This window comes from Tamandua tetradactyla, chromosome 24, assembly GCF_023851605.1.
Source record: "Tamandua tetradactyla isolate mTamTet1 chromosome 24, mTamTet1.pri, whole genome shotgun sequence".
In the NCBI taxonomy this organism is placed as follows: domain Eukaryota; kingdom Metazoa; phylum Chordata; class Mammalia; order Pilosa; family Myrmecophagidae; genus Tamandua; species Tamandua tetradactyla.
Window position 1 is genome coordinate 13,167,317 of NC_135350.1, and position 20,817 is coordinate 13,188,133.

Sequence of the window (20,817 nt, forward strand, 5' to 3'; positions counted from 1 at the left end):
CAGATAGATGTATGCCTGTCCCAAACAGAACTTGGGAAATCCAGGGAAAATACACAGAACACCTGCAGCATGGTAGCCTTGCCCTCCCAGCTGGCCATGACATCGCATCTACACCCTTGTCTAATGTACAGCAGCAAAAGCATGGGAATTTTCCTTCAGATTCCCCAGGAGAACCATCATGATTCCATCTCCTGAAATGTTCTAGGGTGGCAGACTGAAGATAGGCGCATACCATACAGCTTCAAACAAGCATTCAAAGAAGAAAAGAGAATTTTTTTTTTCCCTTTTGACTCCTACATCTCAGATGCCTAACATTGACCCTGCCTAATATTCAAGCAAATAAAACATCCTTGTTTGCATGGCCCCTTTATGAGGTGCTTTATTATGGATAAATGAGCAGAGACTTTTGAACATCAACTGAGGACTGATTTGGTCAGTATTGGTGACTGCTCCCTATCTATTTTGGTTTGCTAGACCTGCCGGAATGCAGTATACCAGAAATGGATTGGGTTTTACAGAGGGGATTTATTAAGCTACAAATTTACAGTTCTAAGACCATGAAAATGTTTGCATTAAGGCATCAACAAGATGATCCCTGGACTCTGAAGAAAGACTGTCTGCATCTGGAATATCTCTGTCAGCTGGGAAGGCACATGGCTGGCATCCACTGGACCTTGTTTTCAGCTTCTCATTCTAGTGGCTTTCTCTCTGTATCCTGTGGGTCATCTGTTAGTGTCTCTAGGCATTTCTCTCTCTAAGCATCTATGAATCCTCTCTTAGCTTCTCTGTGGCAAATTCTGGATTTTATCTCTTCGCTTAGCATTTCCCAGGGCATTTTCTGCCTACATCTCCAAACGTCTGTGTTTGTATGAGCACTCCAAAATGTTTCCCTCTTAAAGGACCCCAGTAAGTGGATTAAGACCCACCTTGAATGGGCAGGGTTACATCTCTATGCAAGCAACCTAATCAAAAGGTCCCGCCCTATAATAGGTCTGCCCCTGCAAGATTGGATTAAAATAGCATAGACTTTTCTGGGACATAACAGTCTCAAACCAGCACAATACCTTATGTAAAGACCTCATGTATCCATAGAGTCGAAAGAAAAGCTTTCCTTCTCTCAGCTCTTGCACTTTACCCATTCTAACTCAGAAAACTGCAGCACGGCAAGTCTGGCCACTCACTTGTACCAACAGACACTTCTAGTTTGTGCCCTGCAAGAATTTCTAGGTGGTTCATCTCCCACCTTCACAATAACCTGACCATAGAAAGGAAACAAGATGATATGCTTTAGGGATTTTGTGTAGCTTTTTTAAAAGGGAGGACAAGTTTAAGAAAAAAGTTATTATCAAAGTTTAAGTTTTTAAAGTGATTTATTTTTTACTATAAACACAACTCTAACATTGGAACTTTTTTTTATAGAGGAAACGGAAATCTTGACTGCTGATATGGATGCAGGTAAATAAATACTATACTCTTTTTACTAGTGTTTTATTGGTTTAAGTTTGCAGTTAATGTCATATATGAATATGTGAGTGTGAATGATTGATTCAAGCACAATTAATCTTGATCTCAACTTAAATTAAATAAATTATTCTCTTATCCCTATCATTTTTTATGTAAACAAGCATAAATGCTTCTTGAGAACTGTTTTTAAAAATGCATTATTTCATATGGCTAGTTTTGAAATGAAAACAATGCACCTGCATAAAGTTTTTGTTATGAACGTTGTCACATCAGTCTTGTCAAAAACAACCAAATTTCAAACATGACCCTTAGCATAAATTTTTTTTTAATTCCTTAATTTTTTTATTCCTGGTAACTACCACTACCACAGTTTACAGGGCAATATACCTGATGTAATAAAAAGAAAAAGAAAAAATTACAACAGATGAAAGACCTCAGGAGTGTACGTCTAATTGACACTATGCTGTAGTAGTCAAAAGAGGCACTTTTTGCAAACTGTGGCTATGACAGTCCTGAACAAGAGATCTCCTTTTTAAACTGCAGTAACTTTTCTGATTATGGGTCATTGTTCCTTCTATGGCAAATTTTTATCGTTCCTTTAATGCATTAGGGATGACTGTCTCAAAGTAACCAGAAGATTTCCTCTTCACTCTCTCTCCCGCTATGAACTGTAGCCATTTTCTGTTGAGTTTTTAGAACCTTCTGCTACCAGTTCCACCTCTTCCACCATCAGATGCATGACCACCACCATAAGGTACTGCCTGAGCTTCTTCCACCAAAACTGATCCATTTTTTGGGTCCGTAATTTGGCTGCTGTCATCCACTATAATTTCCAAAATCATTATAGGTGCCACCACCACCGTAATTACCTCCACCAAAATATCCTCCTTCATCGTAACCATCACATCCTCCACCAACAACAACATGTTCACCACCTCGGTTTCCATATCCTGGTCCACCATCACCATAAACCACCTCTACTGCTATAACCAGGTGGCTATAGTTGCCACCATCCCCTCCAAACCCATTATGTCCACACCATCACCTCCTCCATAACTACCTCTGCTGCCAGCACCTCCACCACCACAGCCTCCTCTTCCGCCAAAGTTTCTACCACAGTCAAAGTTCCCTCCACCACCTCCAAAGTTCCCTCCTAAGCCCAAAAAGTTGCCAGATCCACCTCCACGACCTCTTTGTGATCCAGCAGACTGCATCTCTTGTTTAGAAAGGGCCTTTTTCACTTCACAATTATGTCCATTAACAGTGTGGCATTTCTGAACAATGATTTTATCAGCTGTATCATGATCGTTAAAAGTTACAAAAGCAAATCCTCTCTTTTTTCCACTCTGCCTGTCTTCCATAACTTCTATGGTTTCAATCTTGTCATACTTTTCAAAGTATTCTCTCAAATGATATTCTTCTGTATCTTCTTTAATACCATGAACAAAAATTTTCTTCACTGTTAGATGGGCACCAGGCTTTACAGAATCCTCTCTAGAAACAGCTGTCTTGGGGTCTGCTGCATGCCCATCAACCTTGTGTGGTTGAGCACACATTGCTGCACCCAACACGAGAGTAAGTCACAGAATCAAAGCCTCTGGAATGCTTTGTTTGGGGGTCTCTCATGACCACACCTACCTCCTTCTTGTATGGACTAAAAGATTGACAGTGTTACTTGATTTTCTTTCTTATTTGGGGCTCTATAAGCATTACTAAAAAAGCAAGCTTGCAAAAATTTTCATGAATGGTGACATATATAAAGAAAGTAGAGAGAGCATATACTTTAACTTTCTTCCTTTGTGGTGTATTCTTTTGCAAATTCATGTCAGAAACCTCATCCCACCACATTTTCTTAGTGACCAATGCACCGCATGTGGGTGCCCACAGAGGAAGAAAACGTCATCACATGTCAAATGGCTAAAAAAAAACTCTCCCTGGCCCATTGATGCTGGATTTTCCAGGGGTCCTTGGCCCATTACCTCTAAAGAGTTGTTATGATGATTAAATGAGATAAAGCAAATGCAAGGCGCTTAGCACACTTTGTATTGGTCACTTAGAAAGTGCTCAATATTAACATCATTAATATTAATATTAATATTATTGAAAAGAGATCCATATGAACAGCCTCTAGAAAATACAAAGCTGTAAAGGTGAGAAGATGCAGTTCCTTGTGTCACCTTATTCTGATGATTTGGGCTGTGGTCCCCTCCTGAGCTGTCCCTGCAGTAATGTCTGGGCACATGCCATCCCTCATCTATTAGTGGCTGATAAACTCTTTCTTCCAACAGTCTACCTTTTGACAGAGCATCAGAAAATCAAGCCAATTTTAATATTAGGCCAGAATAAAAATTTTTTTTAAAAAGTGCATCCAGGGCGGACCACAGTGGCTCAGCAGGCAAGAACGCTTGCCTGCCATGCCAGAGGACCCAGGTTCGATTCCTGGTGCCTGCCCATGTAAATAAAAAAAAAAAAAAAAAAAGTGCATCCACATTTTAGCATCCACTGAAATAGGTCTGTTTTGAATTAGTTGTGACTCTGCTCTTTTTTTGTGGCATACATAATCAGGAAGTATCTGTTCACTAGGTAATGGGTTTAAAATAATAATGATGCACTCTCTTCCTTTCTTGAAGAAAGAAAATGGATAAAGTCACTTTTACCTAAACTATCCTGCGGAGTTAAAGAGAACATACCCACCCGAAGGAAACGAGTGGTGGGGGGAAAGCCTGCGCACATGGTAAACCTGCACGAAAAGCCATACCGTTAACTTCCCAGGAACGGCCCAAGTGGAAAAGATAATTTGGGGGATGATGTAATGATAAGAGATTGGGAGTCTTATAATGGACATAGTTAGGGATACCCCTTTGTAACACTGTCTGGTAAAATGGCAGTGACCACACAAATGTCTTTTGTAGAAAGATTTCCCATGGCAGATGGCAATTAAGGATGGTGAAAAACTGATCTGTGGAGGAATTTATATTGGTGGCTGTTGGATTCTGACTGCTGCACATTGCGTCAGGTAAAAGATGTCTTCAGTTGATTGTGGATTTCCTGAAACAATGAAAATGGGTAATAGAAATAGTGACAGAAGGTGAATAAAGTATTATCCAGGGAAAGTCTTTGAAAAGTTCTACTTTGTAAACTGCTAAATAGCTTCTGGTATTCATGACATGGACCCCAGATGCTCACCCCCAGACTTTACCGTGGGCCCCACAGCCCAAGTCACTTGATCCCAGCTGGCCAGCTCAGATCAAACCTGTAGGTACCAAGTTCTTCCCTGGGCTCATTTACATGGTGGAAAGGTGAGCAGGTACTACCCAGCATTGTAAAGCTCTTTATAAAGATAGTCATGTGCAGTGAGGATGAATGACACCAGAGATGTATGAAACAGAAGTTTATCAGTACTCACAGGTCTTAAAACAGAGAGGAGCACCACACTTCGCAGGCTCACAGGGGGAAACATCTCGTAGGGTCCCAAAGGGAAAAACCTCAGGAGCATAAGCTCAACCAAGCAGGCAGGGAGCAAAGGTCACAGTGGACCTGGAGACTAGGCCTTTATAGTGTTAGCTGGGTGGTGCTGTAGCAGTTGGTCAAGCAACAGTGGGAATTGGAGAGTTTGTTTTAGACTTTCTTGGGATTACCAACCCAGGTAGGATGTGGGGAGGAAGGGAGAAGCTGTTTATCATGTATAACTATGTGCCAGGGTGGTCAGTGAGGGCCTTCATGGTAGGCTGTAAGATGCTGAGGCATGATGACAATGTAGAAGTCCCTTATGTTACTGCCCACCTGAGATGCTGAGACAGCATGAAAGTATATAAAGTCCCTGTTCTGTTTTAATTTACTATATTTGGTAGAACCAAACTATTTGGAAGAGGTTATGAATGAAAAGTTTATAAAGATATAATACCAACCCAGCATGTCTCGTCTCATCTCAATAAGCATGTTGCTTAAAGAGTTGCATGCATTTAAAGCCTCCAAACATATATTTTCTCCCACTCATATACCTTAAATATATTTGATATGAATTCCAGGCACTAAAGGAACTGCTCAAAACTCTGTGCTAATTAACCCACGTACTAGTTCAGCACTGATTGGCTTGCTCAATGATTTTGGATAAATTGTATATATGCGTGACCTAGGCATAGCAGCATGGGGGCAGGGCCATCAAGCTGCACCACTTCAGGGGTATCCAGTAAAGTTTACTGTTTCTAAGTTCTCTGGGCTCCAGCAGGTCTTGGCTGAAGGGCCATCAGTCATTGTGGAATTAGCCTGCTGAGGAGTTGAAGATGTGTCTGTTGAAGAGCAAGTTGTGTTCTTTACTCCTTTGACAGGGTTTTGAGATTCTCTGGTCATAGAAGTTGGGTGGGTATATGTCTGGATTAAGCATTGACATATGACAAGAAATCTCAGACTTACCTAGACATGGGAAATACAGGTTTGATGCAGGACCAATAAGGCAAGTTCTAAGTGGCCAAATGGCAGTACCCAAAGAGTGTTGATAAATGAAACAAAGTAAGCTTGGAGGGAGGCTTGGCTTAGGACTCTGGCTTTGGTTCTGATCTTTAGCATGAATGAAACATTGTTTATTGAGCACCTCTTGCAGACCAGGTACTGTGCCAGGCACTTTCACATACTATTTTGTTTAATATTCTTAAAACATCCTAAAAGGTAAATATTATTCTCCCCATTTTGTGGATAAGCAGACTGAGGCTGGGAAGTGACATAACTTAGCTAAAGGCATACTACTAGTCAGTAGCAGAGCCACAAAAAAGTCAATTCAGCATATTTGACAGTAATTTAGATAAAGGCCTATTTAGCACATCTGCAGGCAACCCAAAGCTGGGAGGGATAGACAAGATGATGAATGATGCCCCTAAAGATCTTCAGGGATTGGAGTAATGAGCCAAATCTAGGTTCTTCCTTAAGAAAAATCCTTTCTTCTTGGTTTCTGTGAACTACATGTTCCTAGGTTTCTACCTACCTTTCTGGCCATACCTTCTCTGACTTTTTTTTTTTATAACTTTTTTTATTAATTAAAAAAAATTAACAAACAAGACATTAAGATATCATTCCATTCTACATATAAAATCAGTAGTTCTTAATATCATCACATAGTTGCATATTCATCATTTCTTAGTACATTTGCATCGATTTAGAAAAAGAAATAAAACGATAACAGAGAAAAAAAAAAAGATTATACATACCATACCCCTTACCCCTCGCTTTCATTTACCACTAGCATTTCAAACTTAATTTATTTTAACATTTGTTCCCACTATTATTTATTTTTATTCCATATGTTCTACTCTTCTGTTGATATAGTAGCTAAAAGGAGCATCAGACACAAGGTTTTCACATTCACAGAGTCTCATTGTGAAAGCTATATCATTGTTCAATCATCATCAAGAAACATGGCTACTGGAACACAGCTCTACATTTTCAAGCAGTTCCCTCCAGCCTCTCTGCTACATCTTGAACAACAAGGTGATATCTACTTAATGCATAAGAATAACCTCCAGGCTAACCTCTCGACTCTGTTTGGAATCTCTCAGCCATTGACACTTAGTCTCATTTCACTCTTCCCCCTTTTGGTCGGGAAGGTTCTCTCAATCCCTTGCTGTTAATTCTCAGCTCATTCTAGGGTTTTTCTCAGTCCTTTGATGCTGAGTCTCAGCTCATTCCAGGATCTTTGTCCCACGTTGCCAGGAAGGTCCACACCCCTGGGAGTCATGTCCCACGCAGAGAGGGGGAGGGTGGTGAGACTGCTCATCATGTTGGCTGGAGAGAGAGGCCATATCTGAGCAACAAAAGAGGCTCTCTGGGGGTGACTCTTAGGCCTAAATTTTAAGTAGACTTGACCTATCCTTTGTGGAGTTAAGTTTCATATGAACAAACCCCAAGACTGGGGGCTCAGCCTATAGCTTTGGTTGTCCACACTGCTTGTGAGAATATCAAGAATTCAACTTGGGGAAGTTGAATTTCTCCCCGCTCTCACCATTCCCCGAAGGGGGCTTGCAAATACTTTTCCAGTCACTGATCAAATCACTCTGGGATTCATCGGGGCATCACTCTGGACAAACCAACAAAATCTCATGTCCTACCTGAGATTCCAAGTACTTATGACATTCAATCAAACTATCTACATGAGTTATATTAGGAAATGCTCTAGTCAAAATATAAATTTTGTAACAAACATTTTTTGCTTTAGTCTCACACATAAGGTGACATTTAAAAATATTAATTACCATCTATTTTCAGCACCCTGCAATAATGACATTCCTTTGTTCTTCCTCATGCAAAAACATTTTTAAAATTTGTACATTGTACATTTCACAATTATTATACGCTCTAGGCATTCCTAGATTATACCATCTCGATCTTTAACATCTATCTTTCTTTCTGATTTCATTTATGTCCCCAGCCCTCCTCCCTCTATCATTCTCACATGCAGCTTCATTCAGTGTTTTAACATAATTACATTACACTTAGGTAGTATTGTGCTGTCCATTTCTGAGTTTTTATATTCAGTCCTGTTGCACAATCTGTATCCCTTCAGCTCCAATTACCCAATATCTCACCCTATTTCTATCTCCTGATGGTCTCTGTTACCAAGGAAATATTCCAAGTGTATTCACTAATATCAGTTCATATCAGTGAGACCATACAGTATTTGTCCTTTTGTTTCTGGCTAATCACATTCAGCATAATGTCCTTAAGGTCCATTCATGTTGTTACATATTTCATAACTTTATTCTGTCTTACCGCTGCATAATATTCCATCTTATGTAGATGTCACTTCTCTGACTTTTTTCTTTGATATCAAAGCACATCAAATTCAAAATATCTAAGACTGAACACATGATAATCCCCTTTCCCCCAAACCCAATTCTGTTCCCGTGTTTCCAAATTCAGCAAATGATACCAGCCATTCATCTAGTTACACAAGTCAGAAATCTAACATCAACCCTGACCCGTTTTCTCTCTTCTACAGCAACCCAGTCCAGTTGATGTATAGCCAACTATAGATGGTATTATTAATTTCTAAGTATTTAATTCTCAAAACTTCTTTCCATGTCCACAATTATTGTTCCATTCCCCCCACCCTCAGATTTTACCTCTTAGCTGAATTATAAGAATTGCCTCCTAATTAGTATACCTACATCCACTCTTCCCTACCTCCTGCTTCTAACTATCCAGCAAGAGTAATGTTTCCATGCATGGTTTTGATCACTTATCATTTAAAATCTAATGCCTTATCCATGCGGGAGACCTGGGTTCAATTCCCAGACCATGCACCTCCCCCCACCCACCCCCCCAAAAATATAATGGCTTTGCATACCTTAGGATAAAAATCTAAACAAAGTTTTTGTGATCTATTAGGCCCTGGTCTGACCCTCTACTTAATCTTGCCAATCTCCTCTTGCCGCACAGCTCCATCTCCTGCTCTCTGTTCCATTCACTCTGGACTTCTTTGGGCTATTCAAATGCACCTTGCTGCTCCCTGCAAATAGACCTTCATTTATTGTTTCCCCTGCCTGAAGTGACCTGCCCTGCCCTCTTTCCCTAGATATGCTATTTTTAATTCAGTTTTGAGCTCAATCTTTACTTCCTCAGAGAACCTTCTTACTCCTTTAAGCCCAAGCCCTCTCTATATGTTCTTAGAACTCCAAATACTATTGATTCTTCTCTTTTAACAGGTGAATATCTTCATCAGTATGATTTATCTATTTAATGCTGCCTCTTCCCCTAGACTCTGAAGCTCCATGAAGGCAGGAACCATTTTGAATTTTGTTCATTGTTGCATCTCCAGTGCCTAACATAGTACCTGGTATTTAGTAGGTGCACAATAAACATTTGTTAAGTGAACTGAATAAATGGGGTTAACACAAATTCTCTTTGATCCTGAAAAACAACCCAAATTAATATACAGTATAGAATTCTTGGGACACTAAGTATAAATGAAAGCATACTGAACACCTCAGTAGTTCTTAGGACATCACTGTTTAACTTAAGGTATAGCACCAATGATTATGATTACAGGCACACCTTTTCTCAGAGATACTGCAGGTTTGATACTGCAAATCAAGCAAATATTGCAATCAAACAAGTCATACTAATTTTTGGTTCCCAGAGCAATAAAAGTTATGTTTACACTATACTGTAGTCTATTAAGTGTGCAATGGCATTATATCTAAAAAATGTAAATACCTTAATTTAAAAATACTATATTGCTAAAAACGCTAACCATCATCTGAGCCTTTAGCAAGTTGTAGTCTTTCTGCTGGAGGATTTTGCCTTGGTGCTGATGACTGCTGACTGACCAGGAGTGATGGTGGCTGAAGGTTGGGGTGGCTGTGGCAATGTCTTAAAATAAGACAACAGCAGAGTTTGCTGCAGTGATTGACTCTTTCTTTCAGAGAGATTTTTTTATAGTATGTGATGCTGTTTGATAGCGTTTTATCTGTGGGAGAACTGATTGGAGTCAGTCCTCTCAAATTCTGCTGCTGCATGAACTAAGTTGATGTAATAGTCTAAGTCCTTTGTAGTCATGTCGACAATGCTCACAGCATCTTTACCAGGAGTCATTTCCATTGCAAGAAACCACCTGTTTTGCTCCTCCATAAGAAACAACTCCTCATCCATTAAAGTTTTATTATGAGATTACAGCAATTAAGTCACATCTTCAGGCTCCACTTCTCATTCTAATTCTCTTGCTATTGCTGTTTCCACCACATCTGCAGTGATTTCCTCCACTGAAGACTTGAACCCCTCAAAGTCATCCATGAGGGTTGAAATCAACGTCTTCCAAATTTCTGTTAATGTTGATTTTCTTACCTCCTTCCATGAATGACAAATGTTCTTAATGGCATCTAGAATGGTGACTCCTTTCCAGAAAGTTTTCAATTGGGTTTGTCCAGATCCATCAGAGGGATCTAAAAAACCCATGGCAGTTACAGCCTTATGGAATGTATTTCTTAAATAATGTGATTTGAAAGTTGAAATGACTCTGGTCCATGGGATGCATAATGGATGTTGTGTTAGCAGGCATGGAAGCATTAATCTCATTGTATATTTCCATCAGGGTTCTTAGGTGACCAGGTTCATTGTCAACAAGCAGTAATATTTTTTTAAAAATATTTTTAAACAATGAGCAGACATACAAACATTCTTGACATGGTTACTATCAATGGCGCACAATATCGTCACATACTCATGTATTCATCACCATTAACATTTTTTTGAACATTTGCACGTCTCCAGCAAAAAGAGAAAACTCATACATTCCCTACCCCTTATACCATGGTCTCCCTTTCAATGACCACTAGCATTTTAACCTACTCAATTAATTTTAACCTTTGTTCCCCCTATTGTTTGTTTATTTTTTTACCCTTATTTTTTACTCATCCATCCATACCTTAGTTAAAGGGAGCATCAGACACAAGGTTTTCACAATCACACAGTCACATTGCGAAAGCTATATCATTATACAATTATCTTCAAGAAACATGGCTACTGGAATGCAGCTCTACAGTTTCAGGTACTTCCCTCTAGCCTCTCTAATACACCATAAACTAAAAAGGGGATATCTATATAATGCATAAGAATAACCTCCAGGATAAATTCTTGACTCTGTTTGACATCCCTCAGCCACTGACACTTTATTTTGTCTCATTTCTCTCTTCCCCCTTTCGGTCAAGAAGGTTTTCTCAATCCCTTGATGCTGAGTCCCATCTCATTCTAGGATTTCTGTCCCACATTGCCAGGGAGGTTGACCCCCTGGGAGTCATGTCCTACATAGAGGGGGGAGGGCAGGAGCAGTTATATTTTGAAAGGAATCTTTTTTTCTGAGTAGTAACTCTCAACATTAGGTTTACAATAATGAGTAAGCCATGCTGTAAACAGATTTTGTCATCCAGGCTTTGTTGTTCCACTTATACAGACAGAGAAAATTTAAGGTCCCTAGAAGTTTTGGCATGTAAGTGAACAGTGGCTTCAACTTAAAGCCGCCATCCCTAAGAAGAGTCAGCCTGTCCTTTGAAGCTTTAAAGCCAGACACTGATTTGTCCTCTCTAGGTAGGAAGGCCCTAGATGGTATCTTCTTCCAACAGAAAGCTGTTTTGTCTACATTGAAAATCTGTTTAATGTAGCCACCTTCATCAAGTAACTTAGCTAGATCTTCTCTATAACTTGCTGTAGGTTCTACATCGCATCTGCTGCTTCACCGTGCACCTTTATGTTATGGAGATGTCTTCTTTCCTTAAACCTTATGAACAAACCTCTGCTGGTTCCATACTTTTCTTCTGCACCTCCTCACCTCTCTCAGCCTTGAACTGAAGAGATTGAGGACCTTGCTCTGGATTAGGCTTTGATTGAAGGGAATGTTGGGTCGATTTGGTATCCTATCCAGACCACTAACACTTTCTCCATATCAGCAATAAAGCTATTTTGCTTTCTTATCCTTTGTGTTTTCATTGGAGTAACACTTTTAATTTCCTTCAAAAACTTTTCCTTTGCATTTACAACTTGGCTAACTGTTTAGCACAAGAGGCCTAACTTTTGGCGTCTCTCAGCTTTCAGCACACCTTCTTCACCAAGCTAAATCATTTCTAGCAGTTGATTTAACATAAGAGATGTATGACTCTTCCTTCCATTTGAACACTTAGAGGCCGTTGTTGGGTTATTGATTGGCTTAATTTCAATTTTGTCGCATCTTGGGGAAGTAGAAGGCCAAAGGAGAATGAGGGAGATGGGTCACAGTTCGGGGAGAAGTCAGAGCACACATAATATCTATCAATTAAGTTAGCCATCTTCTATGGACACTGTCCGTGGCACTCCAAATCAATTACAATAGTCACATCAAAGATCCCAGATCAGCAGAGCAGATACAATAGTAATGAAAAAGCTTGAAATGTTGTGAAAATTCTCAAAAAGTGGCACAAAGACACAAAGCGAGCACATGCTGATGGACTAGCTCAGTGAAGGGTTGTCACAAATCTTAAGTGTGTAAAAAAAAGGCAACACTGAGAAGTGCAATAGAGTTGAAGCACAGTAAAACAAGGTATGCCTGTACTTGAATCATTATCCAGTAAGGATAAATTATGTTCAGTTTATCCTGTTTGAGATAGAAAAAGAGATAGAAATACTATATTTCAAAAATTTCCATTTAAGTGTTTAAAATAAGTTTTGTGCTTAAGGAAAATCTACTTTATGAAAAACTTAATTTTTTGGAAATGCTAGATCATGAGGTCATTTATTTAGCACCTTATTTTTGAAAGGAAAAAAAACCAAAATTTTAATACTGCACTGAAGCAACTCTACACATTCCTTGAGAAAAATGATGGTAAATGCACAGTTGGCTTGAAGCCATGAGATATAAATTGGCATAAAAATGTCGTGAGGCAGAAGAGCAAGTAATAGTTCATTAACCATTTCAACAGGATTTTCAAGCTGCTAGTATTATGTTCCAGGTGCAGTGCTTAGCTTAGTTTCTTACTGGAAGTAAGAAAAATGCGTGTGAATAAATAAATGCAATGCAGTGTTAGGATGAAGTCAGGTTTTAAGGGTTGGGATGCTGACTGCTGTTGTCTTCCCTATGAGAACCTCTGGGTTTCAAGTAATGAAAGTAGTATGGTCTAACTCCCTACTTTTCTACCACATTTCTGGCAAGACATGTCTGGCCTCTGTTTAAACACCTTCAGTGATGGGACACTCACTCCACAGGCAGCAAACTCATTCCACTTCTGGATATCTTGAATTGTTAGCAAGTTCTCCATGCTCTTGGTATTGAGCCATTAGATGGATTATTCCCCTCCTCATTTGCCCATTGGCCTTAATTCTGTCCTAAGTAAGGTTACGCGCTCTGTCTCATGACCGCCAGGATAGAAGAGTCTGGGAAATTTTTAAAGATCTTTTAAAAGGAAGAATATAAAAATGAAACTTGTGAATTCCATGTTTATATTTGTGGTGTTCTTTTTTCCCTCTATATAATCTATTTCCCTTTTTCTTTCTGTTACAGAGTCAGTAAAATTCACCGTTACCAAATATGGGTAGGATTACTAAACTGGTTTAGGCCTAATTCTGAGCTAAAAATTCAGCTTGTGAATAGAATTATTATCCATGAAAACTACAACGGATCCACCTACCAAAATGACATAGCTTTGATTGAAGTGAAAAAACACCCAAGCAAAAAAGAATGTGTGCTGCCTTACTCCGTCCCTGCCTGTGTGCCTTGGTCTCCGTATCTATTCCAACCCAATGATAGGTGCATTGTTTCTGGATGGGGTCGAGAAAAAGGTAAACGTTTTAATATTTTTTAGACAGAATTCAGGGGACAAAAATGAATGGTAATAGAAATGCATTGAATCAAATCTCCTTGTATTCAGAAAGCTGGGCAGCTAGCCAGGGCCAGCTTCAGGGGCTTATGAGGACCCGCGCCTCGGAAGGGCCCCGGGCTCGGTTATTGTGTTTCTATCACTGCCACGGAATTCTTCTCAATTTTTGAGCAAGGGATGTTTCACTTTCATTTTGCACTGGGCCCTGTATATTATGTAGCTGGTCCTGATCCAGAGCTCAAAGTACACACTCTCTGTGATCCTGAAGCATACATCAAGGGATAACCATTCAGCAAGGAAAAAGAGAGAGAGAGACAGAGAGACATAGAGCATGGACACGTTTCGATTTGTTGGAAAGCTATAGGTGAAAATGAAAAGGTTTTCAGAGGAACAGCGTAGTAAGTGCTGAGGCGGTGATCCTCATCTGCCTTCCCCTTCCCCACTGCCCGTATTCCACCCCCCCACACCCCCACTGAGAGAAAGAGAACATAAAGAACTCATTCCCTGAGTTGTTAAGAAGACTTGAGGTGAGCATTTCATATGAATCAGAGATGTGGACACTTAGAGATACTTAATTAATTAGAAACACCTGCTAAACTAGAGATTAGATTTGAATTAAACTAGCATACTCTTTTCCCATCATCTTAAGACTTAATCTTGAAATTTAGCTTCCTTTTGTTCTCTTAAACTCCATTTGTTCGTAGAAACCCTAAATCCATTACATTGATCTTATGGATTCATATTGCAGCACATCCTTAATAATTGCCACACTGAGAAGTATTAAATGTGTAAATTAACCTGAATGTATGGTATGTTAGAATACCCAAGACTTAGAATATACTAGGCTTTGTTAGGAACTAACTTATCCAGAGCATTGTGTCCTTATGTTTGCTCTATTTTTTTTAAATCCTCTTATATGTACATTTGCAAATATATACCAAAGTAGTGATGAGTATATGATAACCCACAACTTATTCATACCCAGTTTCCTCAGTTACCGGCATTGTACCATTCTGTTCTCTCCCCGTGTCAGAGTCCCAATAGGCTAATTAGGAGGGTTTATTTACGAGGGGCTTAATTACAAAGATGGGGGTAGGAGACTGGTGCTAGTTCCCAGGACTAGCACTCTCGGAGCTGTCACCCACCCTAGGTCAGAAGGAGTGAGGGAGGAAGAGGTTACCAGAAGGACAGAGTTTCCGGTGGAACAGGGTGCCAAGACAGAAGCAGTGACCTTGGGGTGAAGGTTACAGCCAACCCCGATCTCATTTTTCTCAGCTCCCCTCCTTGTCGGAAACCAGCCAGAAAACAGATGTCAAGGGATCCCTGTGGAGGGGGTGCCTACACGTCCACCTCTGAGGACAGCAGGGCACTGAAGGGTGGGAGATGGAGCTGAGGGACAATTAGGAGCTGCTCAGCACTTCCCCACTTTCTTTTTTTCCTGAAGTATGTTAAACCAAACGCCAGATACCATGAAATTTCACCCATGAATACTCTGTATATATCTTTATCAGATAAGGGCTTAAAAAAAAAGCCCCCCCGATACCATTATCACACTCAACAACATAAAGTGATTCCTTAATATTTTCATATAACCAGGCTGTGTTTAATAATTCCCTGATTATTAAAAAAAATCTTTACAATTGGTTATTTGAATCAGAATACAACATCCACCCAATGCGCTTGGTAACAATTTTTCTTAAATCGGTTTTAATCTTGACGGTTCCCGTTCCTTTTATTTAAAAATATATTTATTAAAGATAAATTTATTCTAGGATTTCTACAACTTGAATTCAGCTGATTGTTTCCTAAATGTGGCACTTAAAATGTTCCTCTCTTCCATGTATTTCTTATAAGCTGAAAGTTAGATATGCAGCTATTAATCAAATAGAGGTTGTCACATTTATTGAACACTTACTATGTAGCAAAGTAGTATAGAGTGTTAGATATTTACTGATGAGAACGATGGACCCAGTCAAGGAAGAAGGGGATGCAGAGGTTACAAAGTTGAAAGACAAGGGTCTACCTCTCGGCGTGGTTGCAGCATGAAGGAGCCAGCAGAACCGAATTCAACCATCAGATAGCTTGATGTGACAAGTGCCTTAAGAAGTGTACAAAGCAAGAGTTCAGAGAAAAGAGCAAGCTCCTGAGTCATTAAAACTTGCTCACAGCTATAGTTTTTTTTTGTTTTTTGTTTTTTAATATATTTTTTGTATTTTTTATTTTTATTTTTTTCTCTATATTATCATTTTATTTCTTTTTCTGTTGTCTTGCTATTTCTTTTTCTAAATCGATGCAAATGTACTAAGAAATGATGATCATACATCTATGTGATGATATTAAGAATACTGATTGTATATGTAGAATGGAATGATTTCTAAATGTTGTGTTAGTTAATTTTTTTTTTAATTAATAAAAAAAAAAAAACTTGCTCACCGGGGCAAACAGATACTTGTATGCCAAAAACAGCATTTAGTCATGATAGCCAAAAGGTGGAAACAGCTCGAGTGAATGGATGAACACATAAACAAAATGTAGTATATCCATACAATCAAATATTAGTTGGCCAGAAAAAGAAATGAAGTTCTGGTACATGCTACATCATGGATAAGTTCCTGAAAACATTATACTGAATGAAATAAACCAGACCCAGAAGGACAAATATTACATGATTCTACTTACATGAAGCATGTAGAAGAAGTGAATTTATAGAGACAGAAAGTAGATTAGAGGTTACCAGGAGCCGGGGAGGGGGGAGGGGAAGAAATAGGGAGTTATTGCTTAATGGATATAGAGTTTTTGTTTGGAATGATGGAAATATTTTGGAAATAGATAGTGGTGATTGGGACACAACATTGTGACTAGAATTAATGCCATTAAATTGTAAATTTAAAAAGTTAAAAGTGGTAAATTCTTCATGATACATCTTTTGCCACAATAAAATTACTTTAAGAATTTCTCACACAATACGGGAGCCCACAGTTTTTAAAGGGTTCCCAGGCGTTAGGGGAAATAATAAATTAATACTTTTTTGAAAAGCTCTAATCCTGTAGAGCAAAAGTTGTCAAGTTTCAAATCTGTAACTTAATTGAAAAAGAAATCCTAAAGTACCTTTCAATCACTTTCAGATAACTTAGGAGATAGATTTCCTCAGAAACACAAAAACACGTACACACTAATGATTTCATATTATATATTCCTTTTCTAATTTCTTATATTAAAAAGCAATTTTCCCTCGAACAAGCAGTTTCAAGGAAACAAGGGACTGTCAGAAGACTGGAGATATTTATGTAAGAAGTCCCAGATCACTGATTCCCAATCCGAGTCCCGTACAGACCTCAACAATTTGGGGTGATGGGTATGGGGGGGTGGGGTTTAATCTCATTCATCTCAAAGTACCCAGCTCTTTATTAAAGGGGGGTTAATATTGTCAAGTATAGCTTCAGGTCATGTGTGCAAATAAGTCTCCTTGTCTACTCATCCAATTTAAAAAGACAGTTGTAGGAGAAAAAATTTAAAGCGCCAGTTATATAAATTGAGCATAAGCAGAGCATATGACTAAAAATGCTAATGAATTGTCCTCAAAAGTTTATATATATTTATATATATTCTTATGTATTCTTAGTGTTTGCTAGCTGTAAGAGTAAGGGGAAGTAATAAATTCACATTTTTTTTTTTAGATTTTATTTAGATTTCGTATTGATGACTTCTATTTGTTTCCTCACTTTATTTAGATAACGAAAAAGTGTATTCACTTAGGTGGGGTGAAGTTAACTTAATAGGCAACTGCTCTAAGTTTTACGCAGATCGCTACTATGAAAAAGAAATGCAATGTGCAGGTAAGTACCAAGTGGTTTATCTGAGAGGTATGTTTTTATACCCCCTACCAAACTGGGCTGGGGTCCCTTCCATTCGGCTTTCTGCTATTGCATCGTCAAACTCTTCCAGTCTCTTCCCTGAGATCATGTCCCCTCCTTCTGATACTGATAGGAAAGACCTTTCTTAAGCTACTATATAGCAATACAACAAGATGATTAAGAGCACAGACCTTGGAACCACACTGCATGTATCCCAGTTTTCATCAATTGCTAGTCCCATGACCTTAAGCAAACCTCCTCATCTGCAAAATTGGAAATCTTAATAGATGAGGGAACTGAGGTGCAGAGCAGTTATGTGATTTGCCCACAGTGTTACAGGCAAGAAGCAGTGTATCCAGGATCAAAACTGAACTACTCATAAATACAAATTCAAGTTATCTCATCTCAAATGCCACTATTTAGAAATAAATTCTCCCTCCTCAGGAATCACATTGCATCTCTTATATCTTCTGTCTCCTTTTACATCACAGTGATACTAATGGCCCTATCTGATGTAACTATAGCAGTTCCTACTTTTGGTGGTGGCCCAAAGACAGGGTACCAGTCAACCAGGGTACGTTTAGGATGCTTTACTGAAACCATTTATAAATAGTGTATTGCTGAAGATGGCAGAATTATTGGCATCCTATAACTTCTTGGATCCAGTGAAGCAAAAATCTTGGAAAGTCACAGGAGTGAGAAGAAAGTAAACAGACCACTCCATGGCCCCTCCCTATCTTGAAATGGAGTTCAGGATTACAGTGGGCAAAAGAAGAAAATGGCACAAAATCTACTAGAAAGCAATATCCCGGTAAAAAAGACGAAATCTAAGGTTCCCTGTCTGGGTTCAAGTCCAGGCTCTGCCATTTATTAGCTCTGTGACCTTGGACAAATTAATTAACCTCTTAACCTCTCTGTGTCTTCTTTGCCCCATGGGATAATAATGATACCTAACTCATAGGATTGCAGAGATGATTAAAAGCATGAATGCCTAATACATATTAAGGATTCATTAAGCATTAGGTATCACTATTATTTTTCCACCCAAAAATGAATACTACTTTGCCATCTCCCCCCAATCTAGAATTGCATAAAGTAGATGGAGCAGAAAGAAAACTTGTTAAACTTGAGGAATGAGTAGAAGACATCAAGTAGTCCCAACTTGTCTCTCTCCAATTTCATGGCCCCAAGAGGGGCCGATAACAAGGCAGAAGATACTCTATTTCCTGTTAGGAAAGTGTTAGGAAAGCATAAGTGGTTCGATGCTTCAGTGGGGGAGGTAGGACAAGGGCATGGTGGCTTTGACAAGTGGAAGTAACTGTGTGCTTTTCTTTTTCCCTTTTCTTTCTCAGGTACAAGCGATGGTTCCATTGATGCCTGTAAAGGGGACTCTGGAGGTCCTTTAGTCTGTACAGATGCTAACAATGTGACTTATGTCTGGGGTATCGTGAGCTGGGGAGAAAACTGTGGAAAACCAGAGTTCCCAGGTGTTTACACCAAAGTGGCCAATTATTTTGACTGGATTAGCAATCATGTGGGAAGATCTCTAATTTCTCAGCACAATGTTTAAAACTGCACTCTCCCTCTTCTTTCTACCATTTTCTACTATTAGATCCATTTTAATTGAAATGAAAAAGCATATAAGTAATACTTCTCCAGGTAAAATCAAGCAGATTTTATTGGATATTTTTAAAGGTCCCTACAATTGCTATTTTGGAATCTTGCTGTATAATCTGCAAATAAAAGCTTTAGGTACACATAAAATTTCATTTATCAGAAACTTAATTAAATTATTTCTTCATTCAGAAGTGGTGTATTGACTATACTAAAGATTTAGCAAGGGTGTGAATCTAGAGTCAGATTAGCTTGGGTTCAAACCCCAGCTCTTTCACCTACTAACTGCTTGACCTGGGCAATTTGTTATCCTCTTTGTGCCTCATTTTTCAAATGTAAAATTGACACTGGAATTTTGTGAAAATGAAACTATATGCTTAAGTGAAATGTTAGGCATGGTACTTGTCATGGGGTAACGACACCTCACCACTCTCGTGGCATTTCTCTACCTCAAGTACTAAACTTCTTGAAAAATTTGTCTTCACTTCCTCTTTTCTCAAGTTCTCCTTGACATTCCTTCTAAACCACTCCGTGGATATTTCAGCATGACCAGTGACCTCCAGGATGTCATAGCCACAGTCACTTAACTGTTCTCACCATCTCTTTCCCCCAGCAGCATCAGACACAACTGAGCACTCTTGGTCATGCTCCTTCCATCACCTCCACCGATATCTTGTCTGCTCAACCTCCTTCTCAGCCTTTTCCTCCTAGCCACTTCTCTCACTTTGCGCTTTCCTGATGCTCTCACAGAGTCTCACTAATGTGATGCCAATAACTCACAAATCCCTACCTCCAACCCTGACCTTTCCTTGAACTCCAGACCAGTATATTCCACTTAGCTTTTGACATCTCCATCTGCAATATCTAATAGCATTTCAGAAGAAACGTTGCCAACCCACACTCTTGATTGCCCCTCCCTAAACCTGCCTGGTAAATGACACTGCCTCTGTAGACGTACAATGTCTCTCTATCACTACACCCTGCTTTAAGCATAGTACTTGTCATATCAACCAACATATTCTCTTTTTTTGGTTGTTTATTGTCTATTTGTAACTCAAAAGGCTGTGGATTTTTTTGCCTGATGTGCTCAATAACCAATTCCTGAGACACTGGGGTTTCAAAGAGAGAAAGAGTTTATTACTAAGCATGTAGTAGGAGAGCTGGTGGCCTATTGACCCCAAATCTGTCTCTCCAAAACTGCAGTAATTCTGTTAGATTTATTAGAGAAAAAGATGGGCAGGGTTTAGGATAATCTAATTACTGAGCATATGCAGATTGATTACATGCTTAGTCACAGAACCTATGTAATAAAATAGTGGCCTTAAGATTATGATGGGCATGATTTTTAGTATTATAATGTTGTATAGGTGACTTGTTGGTTAAAGTCTAAGCTACTGTGCATATCAGGCAGGCCCAGTTTAGTTACAGCCAGTCTTGGTTATCAAAATAACTTTGGACTTAGGGGTTTAGTTCTGGGTTGACCCAAGACCCTTCACTGATAAACCTTAGGGGCTGTCTTTAGTGATGACAAGACTCTAAAGTTGAAAAAGTGGATA

At 39.1% G+C, this 20,817-nt stretch overlaps 1 protein-coding gene and 1 pseudogene across 2 annotated transcripts in view; one reads left to right on the forward strand and one right to left on the reverse strand.

Annotated features, from left to right (window-relative positions):
• CFI (complement factor I) overlaps window positions 1-19,437 on the forward strand; it is a 57,419-nt gene extending 37,982 nt beyond the window's left edge. For both annotated transcript variants that reach the window (XM_077142554.1, XM_077142555.1), the window contains 6 exons: window positions 1,420-1,455; window positions 4,095-4,198; window positions 4,377-4,480; window positions 13,478-13,755; window positions 17,525-17,629; window positions 19,000-19,437. In XM_077142554.1, coding sequence (XP_076998669.1) covers window positions 1,420-1,455; window positions 4,095-4,198; window positions 4,377-4,480; window positions 13,478-13,755; window positions 17,525-17,629; window positions 19,000-19,217 — 845 coding nt within the window. In that variant the 3' untranslated portion in view covers window positions 19,218-19,437. The remainder of the gene's footprint in view (window positions 1-1,419; window positions 1,456-4,094; window positions 4,199-4,376; window positions 4,481-13,477; window positions 13,756-17,524; window positions 17,630-18,999) is intronic.
• On the reverse strand, window positions 2,157-3,090 carry LOC143668441 (heterogeneous nuclear ribonucleoproteins A2/B1 pseudogene; annotated as a pseudogene).
• Window positions 19,438-20,817: the final 1,380 nt, after the last annotated feature.